Here is a 12,772-nt window from a genome sequence, read left to right as displayed (position 1 = left end):
ATCTCTGCTGTTATTTTTCTTTGAAATCAACTGATCTAGCAGTTGCATCTTTCAGACTAACCAGCTGTTGGCTTGTCACAGCTGGATCATTTTTAGGCATGTCAAACATATGGGCATATCTACAAAACATTAAAAATAAACATCAGTTTCATTTGATGATCTTAATACCAGTGGTGTTTCTCTTTTTGAAGTGCAAAGGAGACTTTGGCAGACTGTCCAGAAATAAAGCCAAAAATAATCCATTGCTGGTAAGAAAGAGAACAAAAATGTGCACCAAACATAGCAGTTGGTAATGATACAATACTAATTATTATAATGTTACTCTGTTATCTGTTAGTGAATCGTCACATCAAGACCAAAATTTTGAAGCTTCATCTGGGACAAGAAAATTCAAAACAAGTACTGGCTGATGATGCAGACAATCTGTTATTAGCCAGAAGCAGTTGGAAAATATATTGAGTAACTAAGGATAATTGAGAGCTACATGTTTGGGAGGAAACAGCTTTTAACAGATTAAATCTATAAAAATAACAACAAACAGATGGGTTTCTTACGATGGTTCCATTTCTTTAACTTAGTAAATTATGAATTAAGTCGACATATGAAATGTGATTAGAACACACAGCAAGGGAATTTTGAAGAAAACATACTAAAATCTCTTAGAAAATAGGTTAGTTAAAAGGAGAAAAAAAAAACACAACCACCTTGTGATTATGTGTAATTGCTTTATCCAATGTATTAGGTCCCCTTTTGTATGGGAGGAGAGAGAGAATTAGTCTTTGGGCAAAAAAAGGGTTTGAGTCTCCTTGAAGGAGGCTAACAATGGAAAGGTAAGGTGGGGAATAAAAGAGATAATATCTTTGAAATGGCTTTCTCTTTTTCTAGATGCACCTTTTGTTAAAGGTAAAGATAGAAATGTGTAAGACAACGCATTTGTGGGTTAACATTTCAGTGGCTGGATGTCTCATAGGAAAGATAATTTTCCAGTAGCTGTACAGTGAAGTCAGGGCATTGGAGGTATGACATATATTGCTGGAAAAGTCCTATAACTTTCGTTTTATAGAGTCCGGGGTGAGTTTGACCTAGATCCTACAGTCTTCAGGATGCCTCAGTCTTCCTGAAAGTGGGTTAGTTGCTGAAATACACCCTGCAGGATCTCCAGTCAGGCTCCCAGCCTAATGTAGGAAAAATTGATCACCATGCCGCATCTCTCCATCATGGAAAAGGGACGCATTCCTTTCCTGACCCACCGGAGAGAGAGGAAGCTCTCCACCCTGTCGGTTGCTTCCCACCACACGTGCTGAATTAGGCTGTTGGACTTCCCAGGTGGAAGTTTGTGACGTACCTGATCTTTGGGGGAAACTTGGTGGAAGAAGTGTCTTCCATGTGGGGAACGTGGGTCAGGTAGCAGGGGAAATGTTTTGCCTATCAAAGTGCAGCAGCGGACATCTTCAAATGTCCGCTGCAACTTCTGGAACAGGACGGTCCTCTGCCTCAGCCTCCTTTCTCCTCGCCTTTGGGAACTGCATTTGCCCGCTCTTTGTAGAATGTGCGTGTCTGTGGCATGATCCGTCGGGCTCGGCTGGGTGAATGTTTCCATGCTCTGCCGGTTGTTGCTTTTCTACTTTTATTTTTAAACCGAGTGGTAACACTTTGAAGCATTTCTGATTAAGGAACCTCAACTTGTTGTTTCTGCTTAAAAGTGATAATCCCCCCTTAATACAAACCTCAAGTACCTATTTTAATGAAACCTTCAGATGAATATCAAAGAGCTATTTACTCGTATCTAATATTTTAATTAGATTATATTCTCAATTTAACCCATTAAACCCCCTTTGATGATCTCCATGTTTAGTGCTTAGCCCCAGATGCTGGAGGTAATGAATATTGGACCTTTGATTTAATGAGAACTTCTGCCTTTCCAGCCTGACTCCCTTTGTATCCCCTTTTTTTATTTTCTGAGCTATAGAATTCAGTTAATTGAAGAAGTCTCTTACCACCACACATTAAGGAACCTAAATTAGCATCCCTTTTCTGATTAGAAAATGCAAGCAGACATTTTCTCTTTGATCTGAGGATTGAGTTGAAGTAGGCAACAGCCCCCTGAAAATGAGCTGATGGCCTTATTATTTGGCTGACATGCAGATGCGTCCATGTGGTGCAAAATGCTTAATGTCTTAATTGATCACCTTCCTTCCTATCTGTCATCCTACTACCTTTTAGAGCTCCCATAAATTAGGGTGATCTTTCTGGGTGGGTGGTGTCTTTTGTTTGTTTGTTTGTTTTTAAAAAAAACAATGAACTTTTAGGAAACATTTAAATGCTAAACCCATGCTAGACTAGAAGCCTTGTATACTTATACGATGCTGCATCGGGGGGAGATAGATTTTTTTAAAAACACTGATCATGATCATCTCACAAACCATTTGGAAAGAGCTGTTGTGGTTTTTTTTTTCCTCCCAGAAAAAGACATTATTTGCAGCATATGTGGAAAGAAAATCTTTTGATCTACCTCAATACTAATGCAAATTTTTCCTGTACCTAACAGATACGGTGGCACAAAAAGGGACCGTACAAGTACATGATGAGCATCCATCTGCTTAAAAGCAAAGGCCAAAACTTAATGTCTTTCAAATTAGGAAGGCAAGGAATTTAAATAAGAAATAGGCCTTGAATTTTGCATTAAGTATTCAGGGAGAGATTGAGCTGGAGTAGAACCTGCCTGCCATAGTCCCACGGCTCCAGCACAGCTATCGCAGAGCACAGCGTTACTCACCGTGAGCACAGGCTGCCTTCACCAGGGCAGAAACGTATTTGTGTACACCACCCAACAGAACTTCTCGACATTTACTTGATGGCCCCTTTCTAGTGCCACCATTTCTTAATATTTTAGATTCAGGAAGCGTAAAAGCTGAGAGCACCGTCACTGGTCAAAGACCCAGGGTCAGTTCTACTAGGAGCAATGCTGTTGGAATAACATCACCATCAGGTTTCTTTTGAAGATAACTGAAGTCGGCTTCCCACCACCATCTCACAAAAGATGTGAACAGCTGGCTCACAAGCTGCTGACTCTGACAAAAACATGCTGTTTTATCAGTTAAAAACATTAAATAAGGCAGAGCCTGAAAGCCGTGTTCCATCATTACATCTCTAAGGGATCAATTCTACAGTAAATTGTAATAGCACAAAGAATATGCCTTTTTTTTTTAATTCTATACGTTGCCCAAACCTAAGTGCTCTCTGCGTGAGAACAAGCAGGCACGTGCAGAAAGGACCAGCACTGGTGAGTGCCTGTGTGGTGTGAGAAAGAGCTCTAGGTGCACAAAACCACAGCAATAGGTAAAGGCAGTGAATCTCCACTGGTGACAGCTGGCGAGGGTGAGTTAAAGCAGCCTGCCTTACAGAAGAGCCTGCTTTGAACAGAAGTGATACTGAGCCAAAAACCTGGGTAGAGCAGATGCTAAAGAAGCATCCAGCCGCTCAGCAAGAGCTTTGCATAATCGTGAATGCAGAGCGGGCAGCTGCAGGTAATACCACAGGGCTAGTGTTCTGTGTGTCATAGGAGCACTCAAGGGTTTGTTCCAGCAGTTGCAGGAAAGCCAACGAGATACACAACACCGGAGAATATCGAGACTTTACTTTATGAAAGCAAGTTGAGTGGTCTCAGCAACAGCTGAACAAAGTGAGTCACAAAATTTGGTCAGCTTGCCTTTGCTCCTGGCATTTCAGAAACCCATATCACAGAGTTACCTCATTATCGTGAGTTAAAACCAACTTCTTCCTTGAAAGACTCTGTACCCTAACAGGTAGAAAAGGCACTGCAGTCCACTGTGGGATCACCTTTTCTTCTCTTAGGCATACACTTTACACCCACCTGCCTTTATCACCAAGCGCAATATATTGCTACTGCTGCAGGAATGCTGACTATGTCAGTAGCTGTAGCCACCCCAAGGCACTTCTAGCAATGGAGCTAGAAGTGTTTCATCTAAGCTTATTATGCTATAGAAACAAGATAAATCCAAGACAGAAATAAGCCACTTTTTAAGCCAAGCAAGACCATCCGAGCAGGAGTTTGCAGTTAATTAAGGTGATGCTGTTTGTTATTGCGTCTAGAAGAGAGGAAGAGCAAAGTCATCAGTTCAGGAGGCCACAACACTCAGGAGCCCGCAGTGCTGTAGTCAGCATCCTCGCTGCGTTCACCTGCCCCTCCTCTGCTCCTCAGCAATGCCCACGCCTGCAGAAACTTCACTTCAGAAAACCAGTGGAAAAAATTGCACTAAGTCCATCAGCCAGCAGAGAGAAACGACGAGAGGAAGTTGGAGAAAGAATTGTACGTAGCGCACGCCATGCCTGGATCACTTGCTGGGCCCGGCGTAGGTTATTTACACCTTCACCCAGCGACAGCCCGTGGTACTTTCAGGGCTGACGCTACACATGTGTTTAACAGCAAGACTTTGCAAATGGTTCGCTCTGTAACTGCCCATACAGCCTGCAGATCTGATCTGCTTTCACATAGCGCTGGCCGTAGAAGGAAAAAACACTTGGGTTGGAACTGCTTTCCAGTCCCATAAAAGTTAAAAATGTTCAGGGCAGCAGACAGGAAAATGCTCAAAACCAAAACAGAAAGCAAAGATCCATGGAAGGATTTTATAGACCATTTTTTTATTTTCTTTAATGAAAACAACAAACATTAACCACTTAGGTGTTAAAATAAATTAACAGGAAACAATTTAATTTCAAGAAAAACTCACAGAAGAATTTTGATGAAAATCAATACTTCAGTGGATTTCTTGAAAAATAGGAAATCCACCAAGATTTCCTATTTCCAGCAATTATTTCCTGCAAGACATTTCCACCCCAGCATTTCCCAAACACGTAAATGTTAAAAAAAAAAAAAAGAGAGAGCCAGCTCTAAACAATCCCTCCCCTACTCCTCAAGCTTCTGGGGGAGGGCAGGCAAAAGTCAGCAGTTGTCACTGAATAAGTCAGGACCTGGGAATAAAAACTCATTTCACTTATTCTAGGAGAAAAATCTCTGAAATAAACAAACAAAATGCCTCCCCAGCCCTTCCTTCATCCCAGGACCCTTTCCACTCTCCAAACACACGGTAACCTCTTCCCAAAAGCTTGCCCAGACGGTCTAGAAACCGCAGCCTCCTGTCACCAGCCCGGCAGGCGTTGCTGCCCAGCCTGGAAGGAGCAGGCTGGCGAGGGAGGGGATGTCTCAGGTAGCGACTGTTTCCTTCTTCTGTCTCAATCTCAGGGGTTTTTGCACCAAACCTTGTGGGATAAGCAGCCAAAGCCGCCTCCTGTTACCTGCAAGGCTCGGTGCACGGCACTGCAGCGTCCAGGCTGGGACGGGGACTTCCCTGGGGCTGGGTGGTTCACATTCTGCGTGTATCTGTCACTGAGGTCGCTAGCGATCAGTGGCTTTGGTTTTAAACATGACTGTCGTTTTAAATGTTAGCCAAGGTGCCTAGAACCACAGAGAGGTAAAGATAGGTGGGTGTTTGTGGATTTTATTTTATTTTATTTTATTGATCAGCATAAATACTTTGTGAAGAAGAAAGGTCCTGCAGTGACAGGGGAGAGGCAGCAGAGACCTGAGTGTTATTTGATTCATATTCTGACCCTTCCTCATAGACCTGGCACGTCCCAAGTGCGATAATGCTGGTGGCAGAAAGGGGAGCGGGCTCTTCGTCACACCTCCGTGCCCCAGAGAGACCCTGGCACCTGGCTGCTAAAGGGGTCCCACGAACACGGCCCTGCCCGGGGGACTGAGGTGAGGATACCTGTGGGTTTTACCTGCCCCGACCTCGCCTGCTGTCATCTGCAGCGCTGGCTGGGCTGCGGCACAGTAAAGGTCCTGTGCTGCAGAGCCTGTTCCTGGACGTACTCCCAGTGCCTGCACCTGAATCCCAGCATCCTTCCCTCCCTCGAGAACCACTATCAGACTATAAATATCACCAGCCCACGGGTGTGCAAATGCCCCAGGCCCTGCTGCCGCAACGGAGCTGAGCACTAACTTTTGGGGTGGTTGGTGCAGCGGGAACGTACTGGGTTACACAGCATCTGATCACACTCCTCCGTCTGTGTTGGGAGGGCAGAGCCTGGCAGTGCCCACTGGCTGGCATCCCCGTTTTCCTGGCATCCACTGGATGCCTTGCAAAAGAGCGTCGTGAAGGCACAGAGGAGGAAAAAGTTGCTTTTGCACATCTGTGCCCAAAAACTTGTCACTTGTGCGTCTTAATCTTCTACTTTTACTTTCTCCTGCCTTTTTTCTTTGTGTTCTTTCCAGCTTAGAGTATTTTTACATGCCTTTATCTTAAGTAATAATAATAAGAGAGAATGAACAAGTCTTTGCACAAGTAAAAGGAATCACACACAAATGTAAAGAAACAGGATTTTTAATACCTCTTTTCATTCAGATGCAATTTTTTTTAATGATTACATCTTTATACTTGCTCCTAATATTCTCGCTCACTAAACTAAAGGGATTTCTCTGGTGTTTCTCCAAGTACTTTGCTGCCCAATCCTATTACCAAAGGCAAGTGCACCTGAGTGACTGCTGTGAAGTCACTGGCCCCCGCAGCAGGGTGCGATTCGCCAGGCCGGCTCCGAGACGGGCGTCCGTACCGCACCGCACGCTGCGGTGCCAGCGCCCGGCCCTGGGAACAGCGGCAGCAGATGTGGTCGGGAAAAAAACTATCACGTAAATATCACGGTAGAGCTTCTCTTTTATATCACTTTTAATAGTCCCTAATGAAACGCGCACCCGGGGGAGGGTGACAATCAGCACAAAGCAAAACGAACAAAATACTTGGTGGGCGACTGAGTACGGACGCAGACGGACGATGGCATCGAATTGAAAGGTTTTCGAGACCGTTTCCATCACCTCCCTGCCCACGGCCGGGTGGGTGCTGAGAGAAGGGAAAAGCCACGGAGCTGGGAGAAGCGTTTCCAGCCAGCGCCGTGGCAATGCGAAACGACCTCCGCGGTGCTTCAAATCACACCAAGGCTTTAGGAGGAAACGGGTTGGTTTACCTTCCGAATTATAATATTTAGGGAGGTGGGTGGCCTTTTAGCAAAATTTTGTTGATGAAAATGATTGTCCTGGAAGTATTTATAAACACCTATGTAAAAGACAACTAGCCATTTTCTGGACATGGTTGGGTATTGAGTATTTCCCCCCACCCCCCAACGCGTGATCTTTATTATTTTAAGTGTAAAAAATATAAAGGCAAACCCACGAAAAGGAAGCAAACATACACATTTCAATCATCTATATTTTATATATTAAACAGGGACACTCTTTCCCTCACAAAATCACATGTCCTGTCATCCAAACTGCCCTGAAAGTGCTAACGACACTGGACAACGAAATTAACTTCCCTTTAAAAAAATAAAGGAAAAAAAAAAAAATTAAATAACCTAACGAGACACCGACATGGCCCCGGGTTGCTGGTGCAGCGGGGGGTGCACAGCCAACATCTGAGCAAGCACAGCCTCTCCTCCGGGTTTTCACCGAGGAAAGCCCCAGCCCTCCCCTGGAGCTGCGGAGCCTCCGCCGCGCTCCCAGCCAGCAGCTCGCCCCAAAGGAGAAAAAAAGAAAAAATTTAAAAAATCTCAATTTACCTGGAAATTAAAACCATTTCCCTGGCAGGAAGATAAAGGCAAAGCGAGCACGGGCGGTGACTGCTCTATCTGACTGCAATACGGAGCTCAGAGAGGCGTTGGGGCAGATACGGGGCGGGGGGGGAACCAGGAGCCAAGCTTGGGACCAGCTCTGGGGCTCTTTGAGAAGAAAAGAAAATTATCCGGAAGGTGATTCACACCTGGAAGCCGTGAAGGAATCAGGCTGCCGATGCAGGTGGTTCTCCAAGCTGTAGGGAATCTCTGCTAGCTGGGATCGCCTTTGCTCCGAGCAGCCCCGGCAGGATCGAGTTATTGGTGATGCTCCCCCCTTCCCTTCCCCAGATCGCAATTAAATAAACGGTAATTTTGGTCTTACCTCTTTCTTTGCAGGGCGTTTCTACAATTTTTTTTATTTTATTTTTGAGTACCTGCGTGCCCTGGAAGCTCTGCCCGGGATCGCTCCCGCCCTACCGCACTAGGGAGGGAGCCGGCGAGCACTCGCCCAGCTGGCTGGCGCATTGCAAGAGTGGCGAGTTTTTACGGGGGGCCGGGGCGAGGCATGCCCTGCCTGCCGCTCTCAGTAACGACAACGTGCTGGCACGGGTACACATTTATTTTCAAACCGAGGGAAGTTCGGGGAACGGAGAAGAGTCCGGTATTTCGAAGGGAAGGGGAAACTTGAAGGAAACTCGCCTTTTTTGCTCTCCCCCACCAGATTTGCTCAGGCTCGGGGTGATGGGGGGGGAAGCCGGCAGCACCGCGGGGTCCCCGGCCCCCTCCGGGGCATCGCTGCCTTCGCCCCGGGCCCTCCCCGCATCGACACCTCCTTCCAAAAATCGCGCCCCCCGGCGCTCTGGGCTCCGGCGCCGCTCAAGGCTGGGGAGGCAGGGGCGACCTGCGGGGCCGGGGCTGGGGCAAAGCCGCCCCGGAGAGGCGGGTGAGCCCGGGCCGGGCCCCGGCGCTCCTAGAGGCGGTGGGGGCCGGGGCAGAGGTCCCCCTCTTCCAGGATGTCCACCTCGTCCTCGGCGTCCTGGAGGAGGAAGGGGCCGGGGGGGCCCTTGCGGGGCTCGGTGCCGGCCGCCTCGGGCAGCTCGGGCTCGGGGGAGCTCTGCTCCCGGCTCTCCTCGCCCCCCGGGTGTTTGGGGTCGTCCTGGGTTTTCCGCAGCTGTTTTTTGTGCTTCATCCGTCGGTTCTGGAACCAGGTTTTCACCTGGGGAGAGCAGGAGGAGGGGGGGGGGAGAAGAAGAAGAAGGGAAAAAAAAGGAATAAAAATGAAAAGGCGAAGGTGTGGATGCTGCGTGGGACAAGGGGAGAGGTGCCAGTCCCCTTCCCGGCGGTACCCCGGTACCTGGGTCTCGGAGAGGCTGAGGGCCGTGGCCAGCTCCACCCGCTCGGGCGTGGAGAGGTAACGCTGGATCTCAAACCTCTTCTCCAGCCCGGAGAGCTGAGAGTCGGAGAAAACGGTGCGGGCTTTGCGGCGGCGGCAGTGCTTCCCGGGCAGCTCGGCGTGAGCGTGGTGCTGGAAAAGGGCTGGCACCGGCACTCCTGGGGGGACACACGGCGGAGACCCGGGCTGCGGGCGGGGGCTTCCACCCTCTGCGGCCCCCGGGTGGGCTCTCGCCCGCCTCTATTTTTTTTTTTTATTGTTATTTTTTCGTTTATTCGTTTTTGAGGTCGTTTTATTGGTTTGGGGGGGCTTGTCGCTCTGAAAACGCGGGGCTTTGCCAAGCGCTTCGCCTCTGCTGAACCCGCCCCAGCAAGGCAAAAGCAGCCTCCCGCAGCCTTCCCAGCGGCGAGGCGAGGCTGGCAGGGAAACCTTCACCCTCCTGGAAACCTTCACCCTCCTGGCGATTAAACCACAACGAAATAGAGGCGGAAAAAACAGGGGAGCCCTGGAAAAGGCTGGGAGGAGAGAGGGCAGGAGGAGAGCGGTCCTCCAGGGCCGCGCCGGTGCGTAACTTGGGCTGCCCGGCGAGAAACTTCGGAGGAGCTTTTCCTTCCAGAGCAAGGAGCGGGCCCGGGGAAGGGCTGAGCCCCGGGCTCCGGCCGGGCGGGGGGAGCCCCTCCCAGCCCCGGGGAGGGGAGCCGGCACAGCCCCGGCGCTGCTGGAGGTGGAAAAGCGAAGCCCGGCCACCGTCTGGAGGAACAACGCGAGGAAGAAGACATGTTACGGGTCCAAAAATAAAAATGATTTTTAAAAAAGGAGGAAAAAAAAAGGCGAAGAGAGGGAGAGGGAAACTCTCGAGATCTCGGGCAATCGAGCGAATGACAAGCTGCAGCGCGGTGGGCTCCTTCCCCCGATAACGAAGCCGGGGCTCCCCGGGGCCGGGGGCTCGGAGGGCGGCTGGTGGCTGTTGCCCGGGGGGGACCACAGCCACGGCTCTGGTGAAGGATGCAGAAAGGTGCCCCGCCGCCCCGGAGGGGTTTGCATTTATTTCCGTGCTGGAGCAGGTCCCGTCCGGGGCTGCGGGCTCTTGCCCCCACCCAGGTCCCCACCTCGACTTGGCCACGAACTCCGCAGGTTCCTCCTGCGAAGGGCTGCACTTACCCGAGGTGGTGAGAAAGTAGGGGTGGTGGTGATGCTCCGGCTTGTGCAGGGCAGGGTGCGGGTGAGGCGCCAGGAGGGTCGGGGTTGGCATCAGGGGGTACCCATAGTCCAAGAGGGGGACGCGGGAGGCCAAGGAGCCGGGAAAGTGCTCGGGGGGCACCTCCCGCAAGGGCTTGGGCTTGTGCAGGAGAATATCCTCGATGAAGAAGGAGGTGGGCCTGGGCGCCGAGACGGGGTGCACGGGCGAGGTGAAGTTGAGGTTCATTTCGGTTGTCCCCCGCCTCGGGCAGCGGGGAAGGGAGCGAGCCGGGCCGAGCGCTGGCTGCCGGAGGAGCGAGGGAGGCCGGCTGCACCTCCCGGGGCCGAAGATAATAAATAAAAATAATTATAATAAATAAATAACAATTTAAAAAAAAACCCGGAGCGAAAATAAATAATAATAATTTAAAAAAAAATATTCCCCCAGCCAGAAATAAACTGAAAGAGCCGGGGGATGCGAGGCGGGTGGGTTTGCGCTGCGCGGGGAGATGCGCGCCTTTGAGGCGCGGTGGGAAGGGGGGTCTCCAGCGAGCCAATGGCGATCGGGCGGGCGGGGGGACGGGCCCGCTGGGCCACCCAAAGCCCCGCAACCACCGCCGCGGCGCGGAGCGGGCGCGGAGCCGCGCAGCCTCCCCCGGGCAGCGCGGCAGCCCTCAGCCCCGGTCCGAGCGGTGGGGTTGGGGCGTTTTCCCAAACATGAGTGTTTTCTCCTTTTTTTAAAGTGAAAAACTTGGGGGGGAGGGAAAATAGCGGCGCTTTCCCGACCTGTCCCACGCTCCGCTCCCAACTTGGCCCCCGCAGCAGCTTGTGCCTTTCCGCTCAGGTTATCACCCCGTTGGGGTTTTGTTCCCATCCATTCCCCGCTCAGTGTTGTGATAACACTTTTTTTTTTTTTTTTTTTTTTGGTCTTTCCTCTGTTTGTCTTTTTTTTTCCCCCCTAATCTGTAACATTCATTTCCCCGGAGTCAATTTGCTAAAATGAGGGTGATACACCACATCATAGCCGAGATAATTTCGGTTCGCATCTCAGAAAATTGCTCTAATTATTGGTGTTAAACTCAGGGAAATTAAAAGAAGGCACTTCTCCTTCATCTCCCGATTTTAAGCTCTAATTTGTTGAAATCGAGTTGTCACCACAATTCCAATCACTACCGTTAATAGTAAAAGTGTTCTAATAGAGCCAGAATTCGCGCAACCCATGCTATTAGATAATTAAGAAAGATGTTAGAAAGGCAAGTGCTAATCCTTGGGCACACGGACAGCATTTCCATCTGATCCAGCAGGTAGAACAAATTAATTACCAGAATCAATTAGTCCTAAAAGTACAGTTCTCAGGGTAAGCCATGCCTTCCATATGGATGAGCTGGTAAATGGTAAATAGATGAGGAAAAACCTTTAAAAGAATAGAAATGGCAATCGTCCGGGTTTAATGAATCTGGAACTCGCAGCTCCTGAGTTTGCCAGCAGTGACGTCCATTCCCCGCCACGCCGGGCACAATCCCGCGTGGGCGAGGGCACGGGCGGATCGCGCCCACTCGGGGCTTTAAGAACAACTAGTTATAACGTGTGGTAGCTTTTAAAATACAGATGTGGCTCCTTCATCAGCTCCACCGGGCCAAAACTCAGGGTGGGGGCAGAGAGCTCCCCGTCTCACCGGGAAAACCCACGGGAGCGTTTTTCTCTCTATATACAGGCAGTGCGTGTTGCAGCCACGCACACACTTCGTTTTACACGTGTAGTGCCCACGCGCGGGCAGGCACCACTGTGCTCATCACGCACATATACGTCAATATCTATATCTATATCTCCCTATCTCTCTAATCTGTATCTGTACCTGTATCTGTATCTGTATCTATACCTATACCTATACATCCGTGCCCGCACAGCATGGATGCGGGTGCAGCGCTGCAGGGAGGCACAGGGCTGGAGGAAGGCTCGCCTGCCGCGGAGCTGCCTCTCCTGGTGCTGCCAGCAAAACTCCCTCTTTTTCTCCAGGAAAAGAATAAATTAAAAAAAAAAAAAAAAAAAAAACAAACAAAAAACCACAACCCTGTTGCTGCATCCCCTCCTGCAACGCCCATTTCAGCATCAGCCTGGGATTTTGGCCGGGGGTTTAAAAATACAACAGGCTAACAACTTTCTCTGAGGAGCAAATGAGTAAGCAAACGAATTAACAGAGATGAAACGGGTCTAATGCCCAACTTGTTAATGGAGGGAGCGCAGCCAGGGGTGTGTAAGCTGCTTGACTGGCCATTTCATCAGCTGAGATTGCTTCTCCGGGAGGGCTGGGGCTTTACTCATCACTGGGGGGGGGGGGTGTATATATATATATTTATATATATATGTATTTAAAGCAGATCTGAAAGATTAAAGACGTGTTACTTCAGCCAGACTGGGTCACAGCTTTAGGACTCAGGCAAGAGCTTGCTGCCTGACAGCTACATCGAGAGGGGCTGATTTTCAGAGTCCCTCTTTATTTAGGGTACAGCTGGGGAGGGGGGAATGGGGCTGCTGTCTTGGTGTTACCTTGCAGGAACAGCAGCAAAACCC

General features: G+C 49.6%; 1 protein-coding gene across 1 annotated transcript; it reads right to left on the bottom strand.

Moving 5' to 3' along the window:
- Positions 1-8,599: 8,599 nt before the first annotated feature.
- BSX (brain specific homeobox) lies at positions 8,600-10,448 on the bottom strand (the record flags this gene model as incomplete). The annotated part of the gene is made up of 3 exons (XM_082330668.1): positions 8,600-8,845; positions 8,984-9,180; positions 10,184-10,448. The coding sequence occupies 3 exons, from the start codon at positions 10,446-10,448 to the stop codon at positions 8,600-8,602; spliced, it is 708 nt and encodes a 235-aa protein (XP_082186794.1).
- Between the last annotated feature and the right edge of the window lie 2,324 nt (positions 10,449-12,772).

Source organism: Platalea leucorodia (assembly GCF_965183815.1).
Source record: "Platalea leucorodia genome assembly, chromosome: 20".
In the NCBI taxonomy this organism is placed as follows: domain Eukaryota; kingdom Metazoa; phylum Chordata; class Aves; order Pelecaniformes; family Threskiornithidae; genus Platalea; species Platalea leucorodia.
The sequence above is the reverse complement of the archived record's forward strand: the minus strand, read 5'-3'. Positions and strand labels throughout refer to the sequence as shown.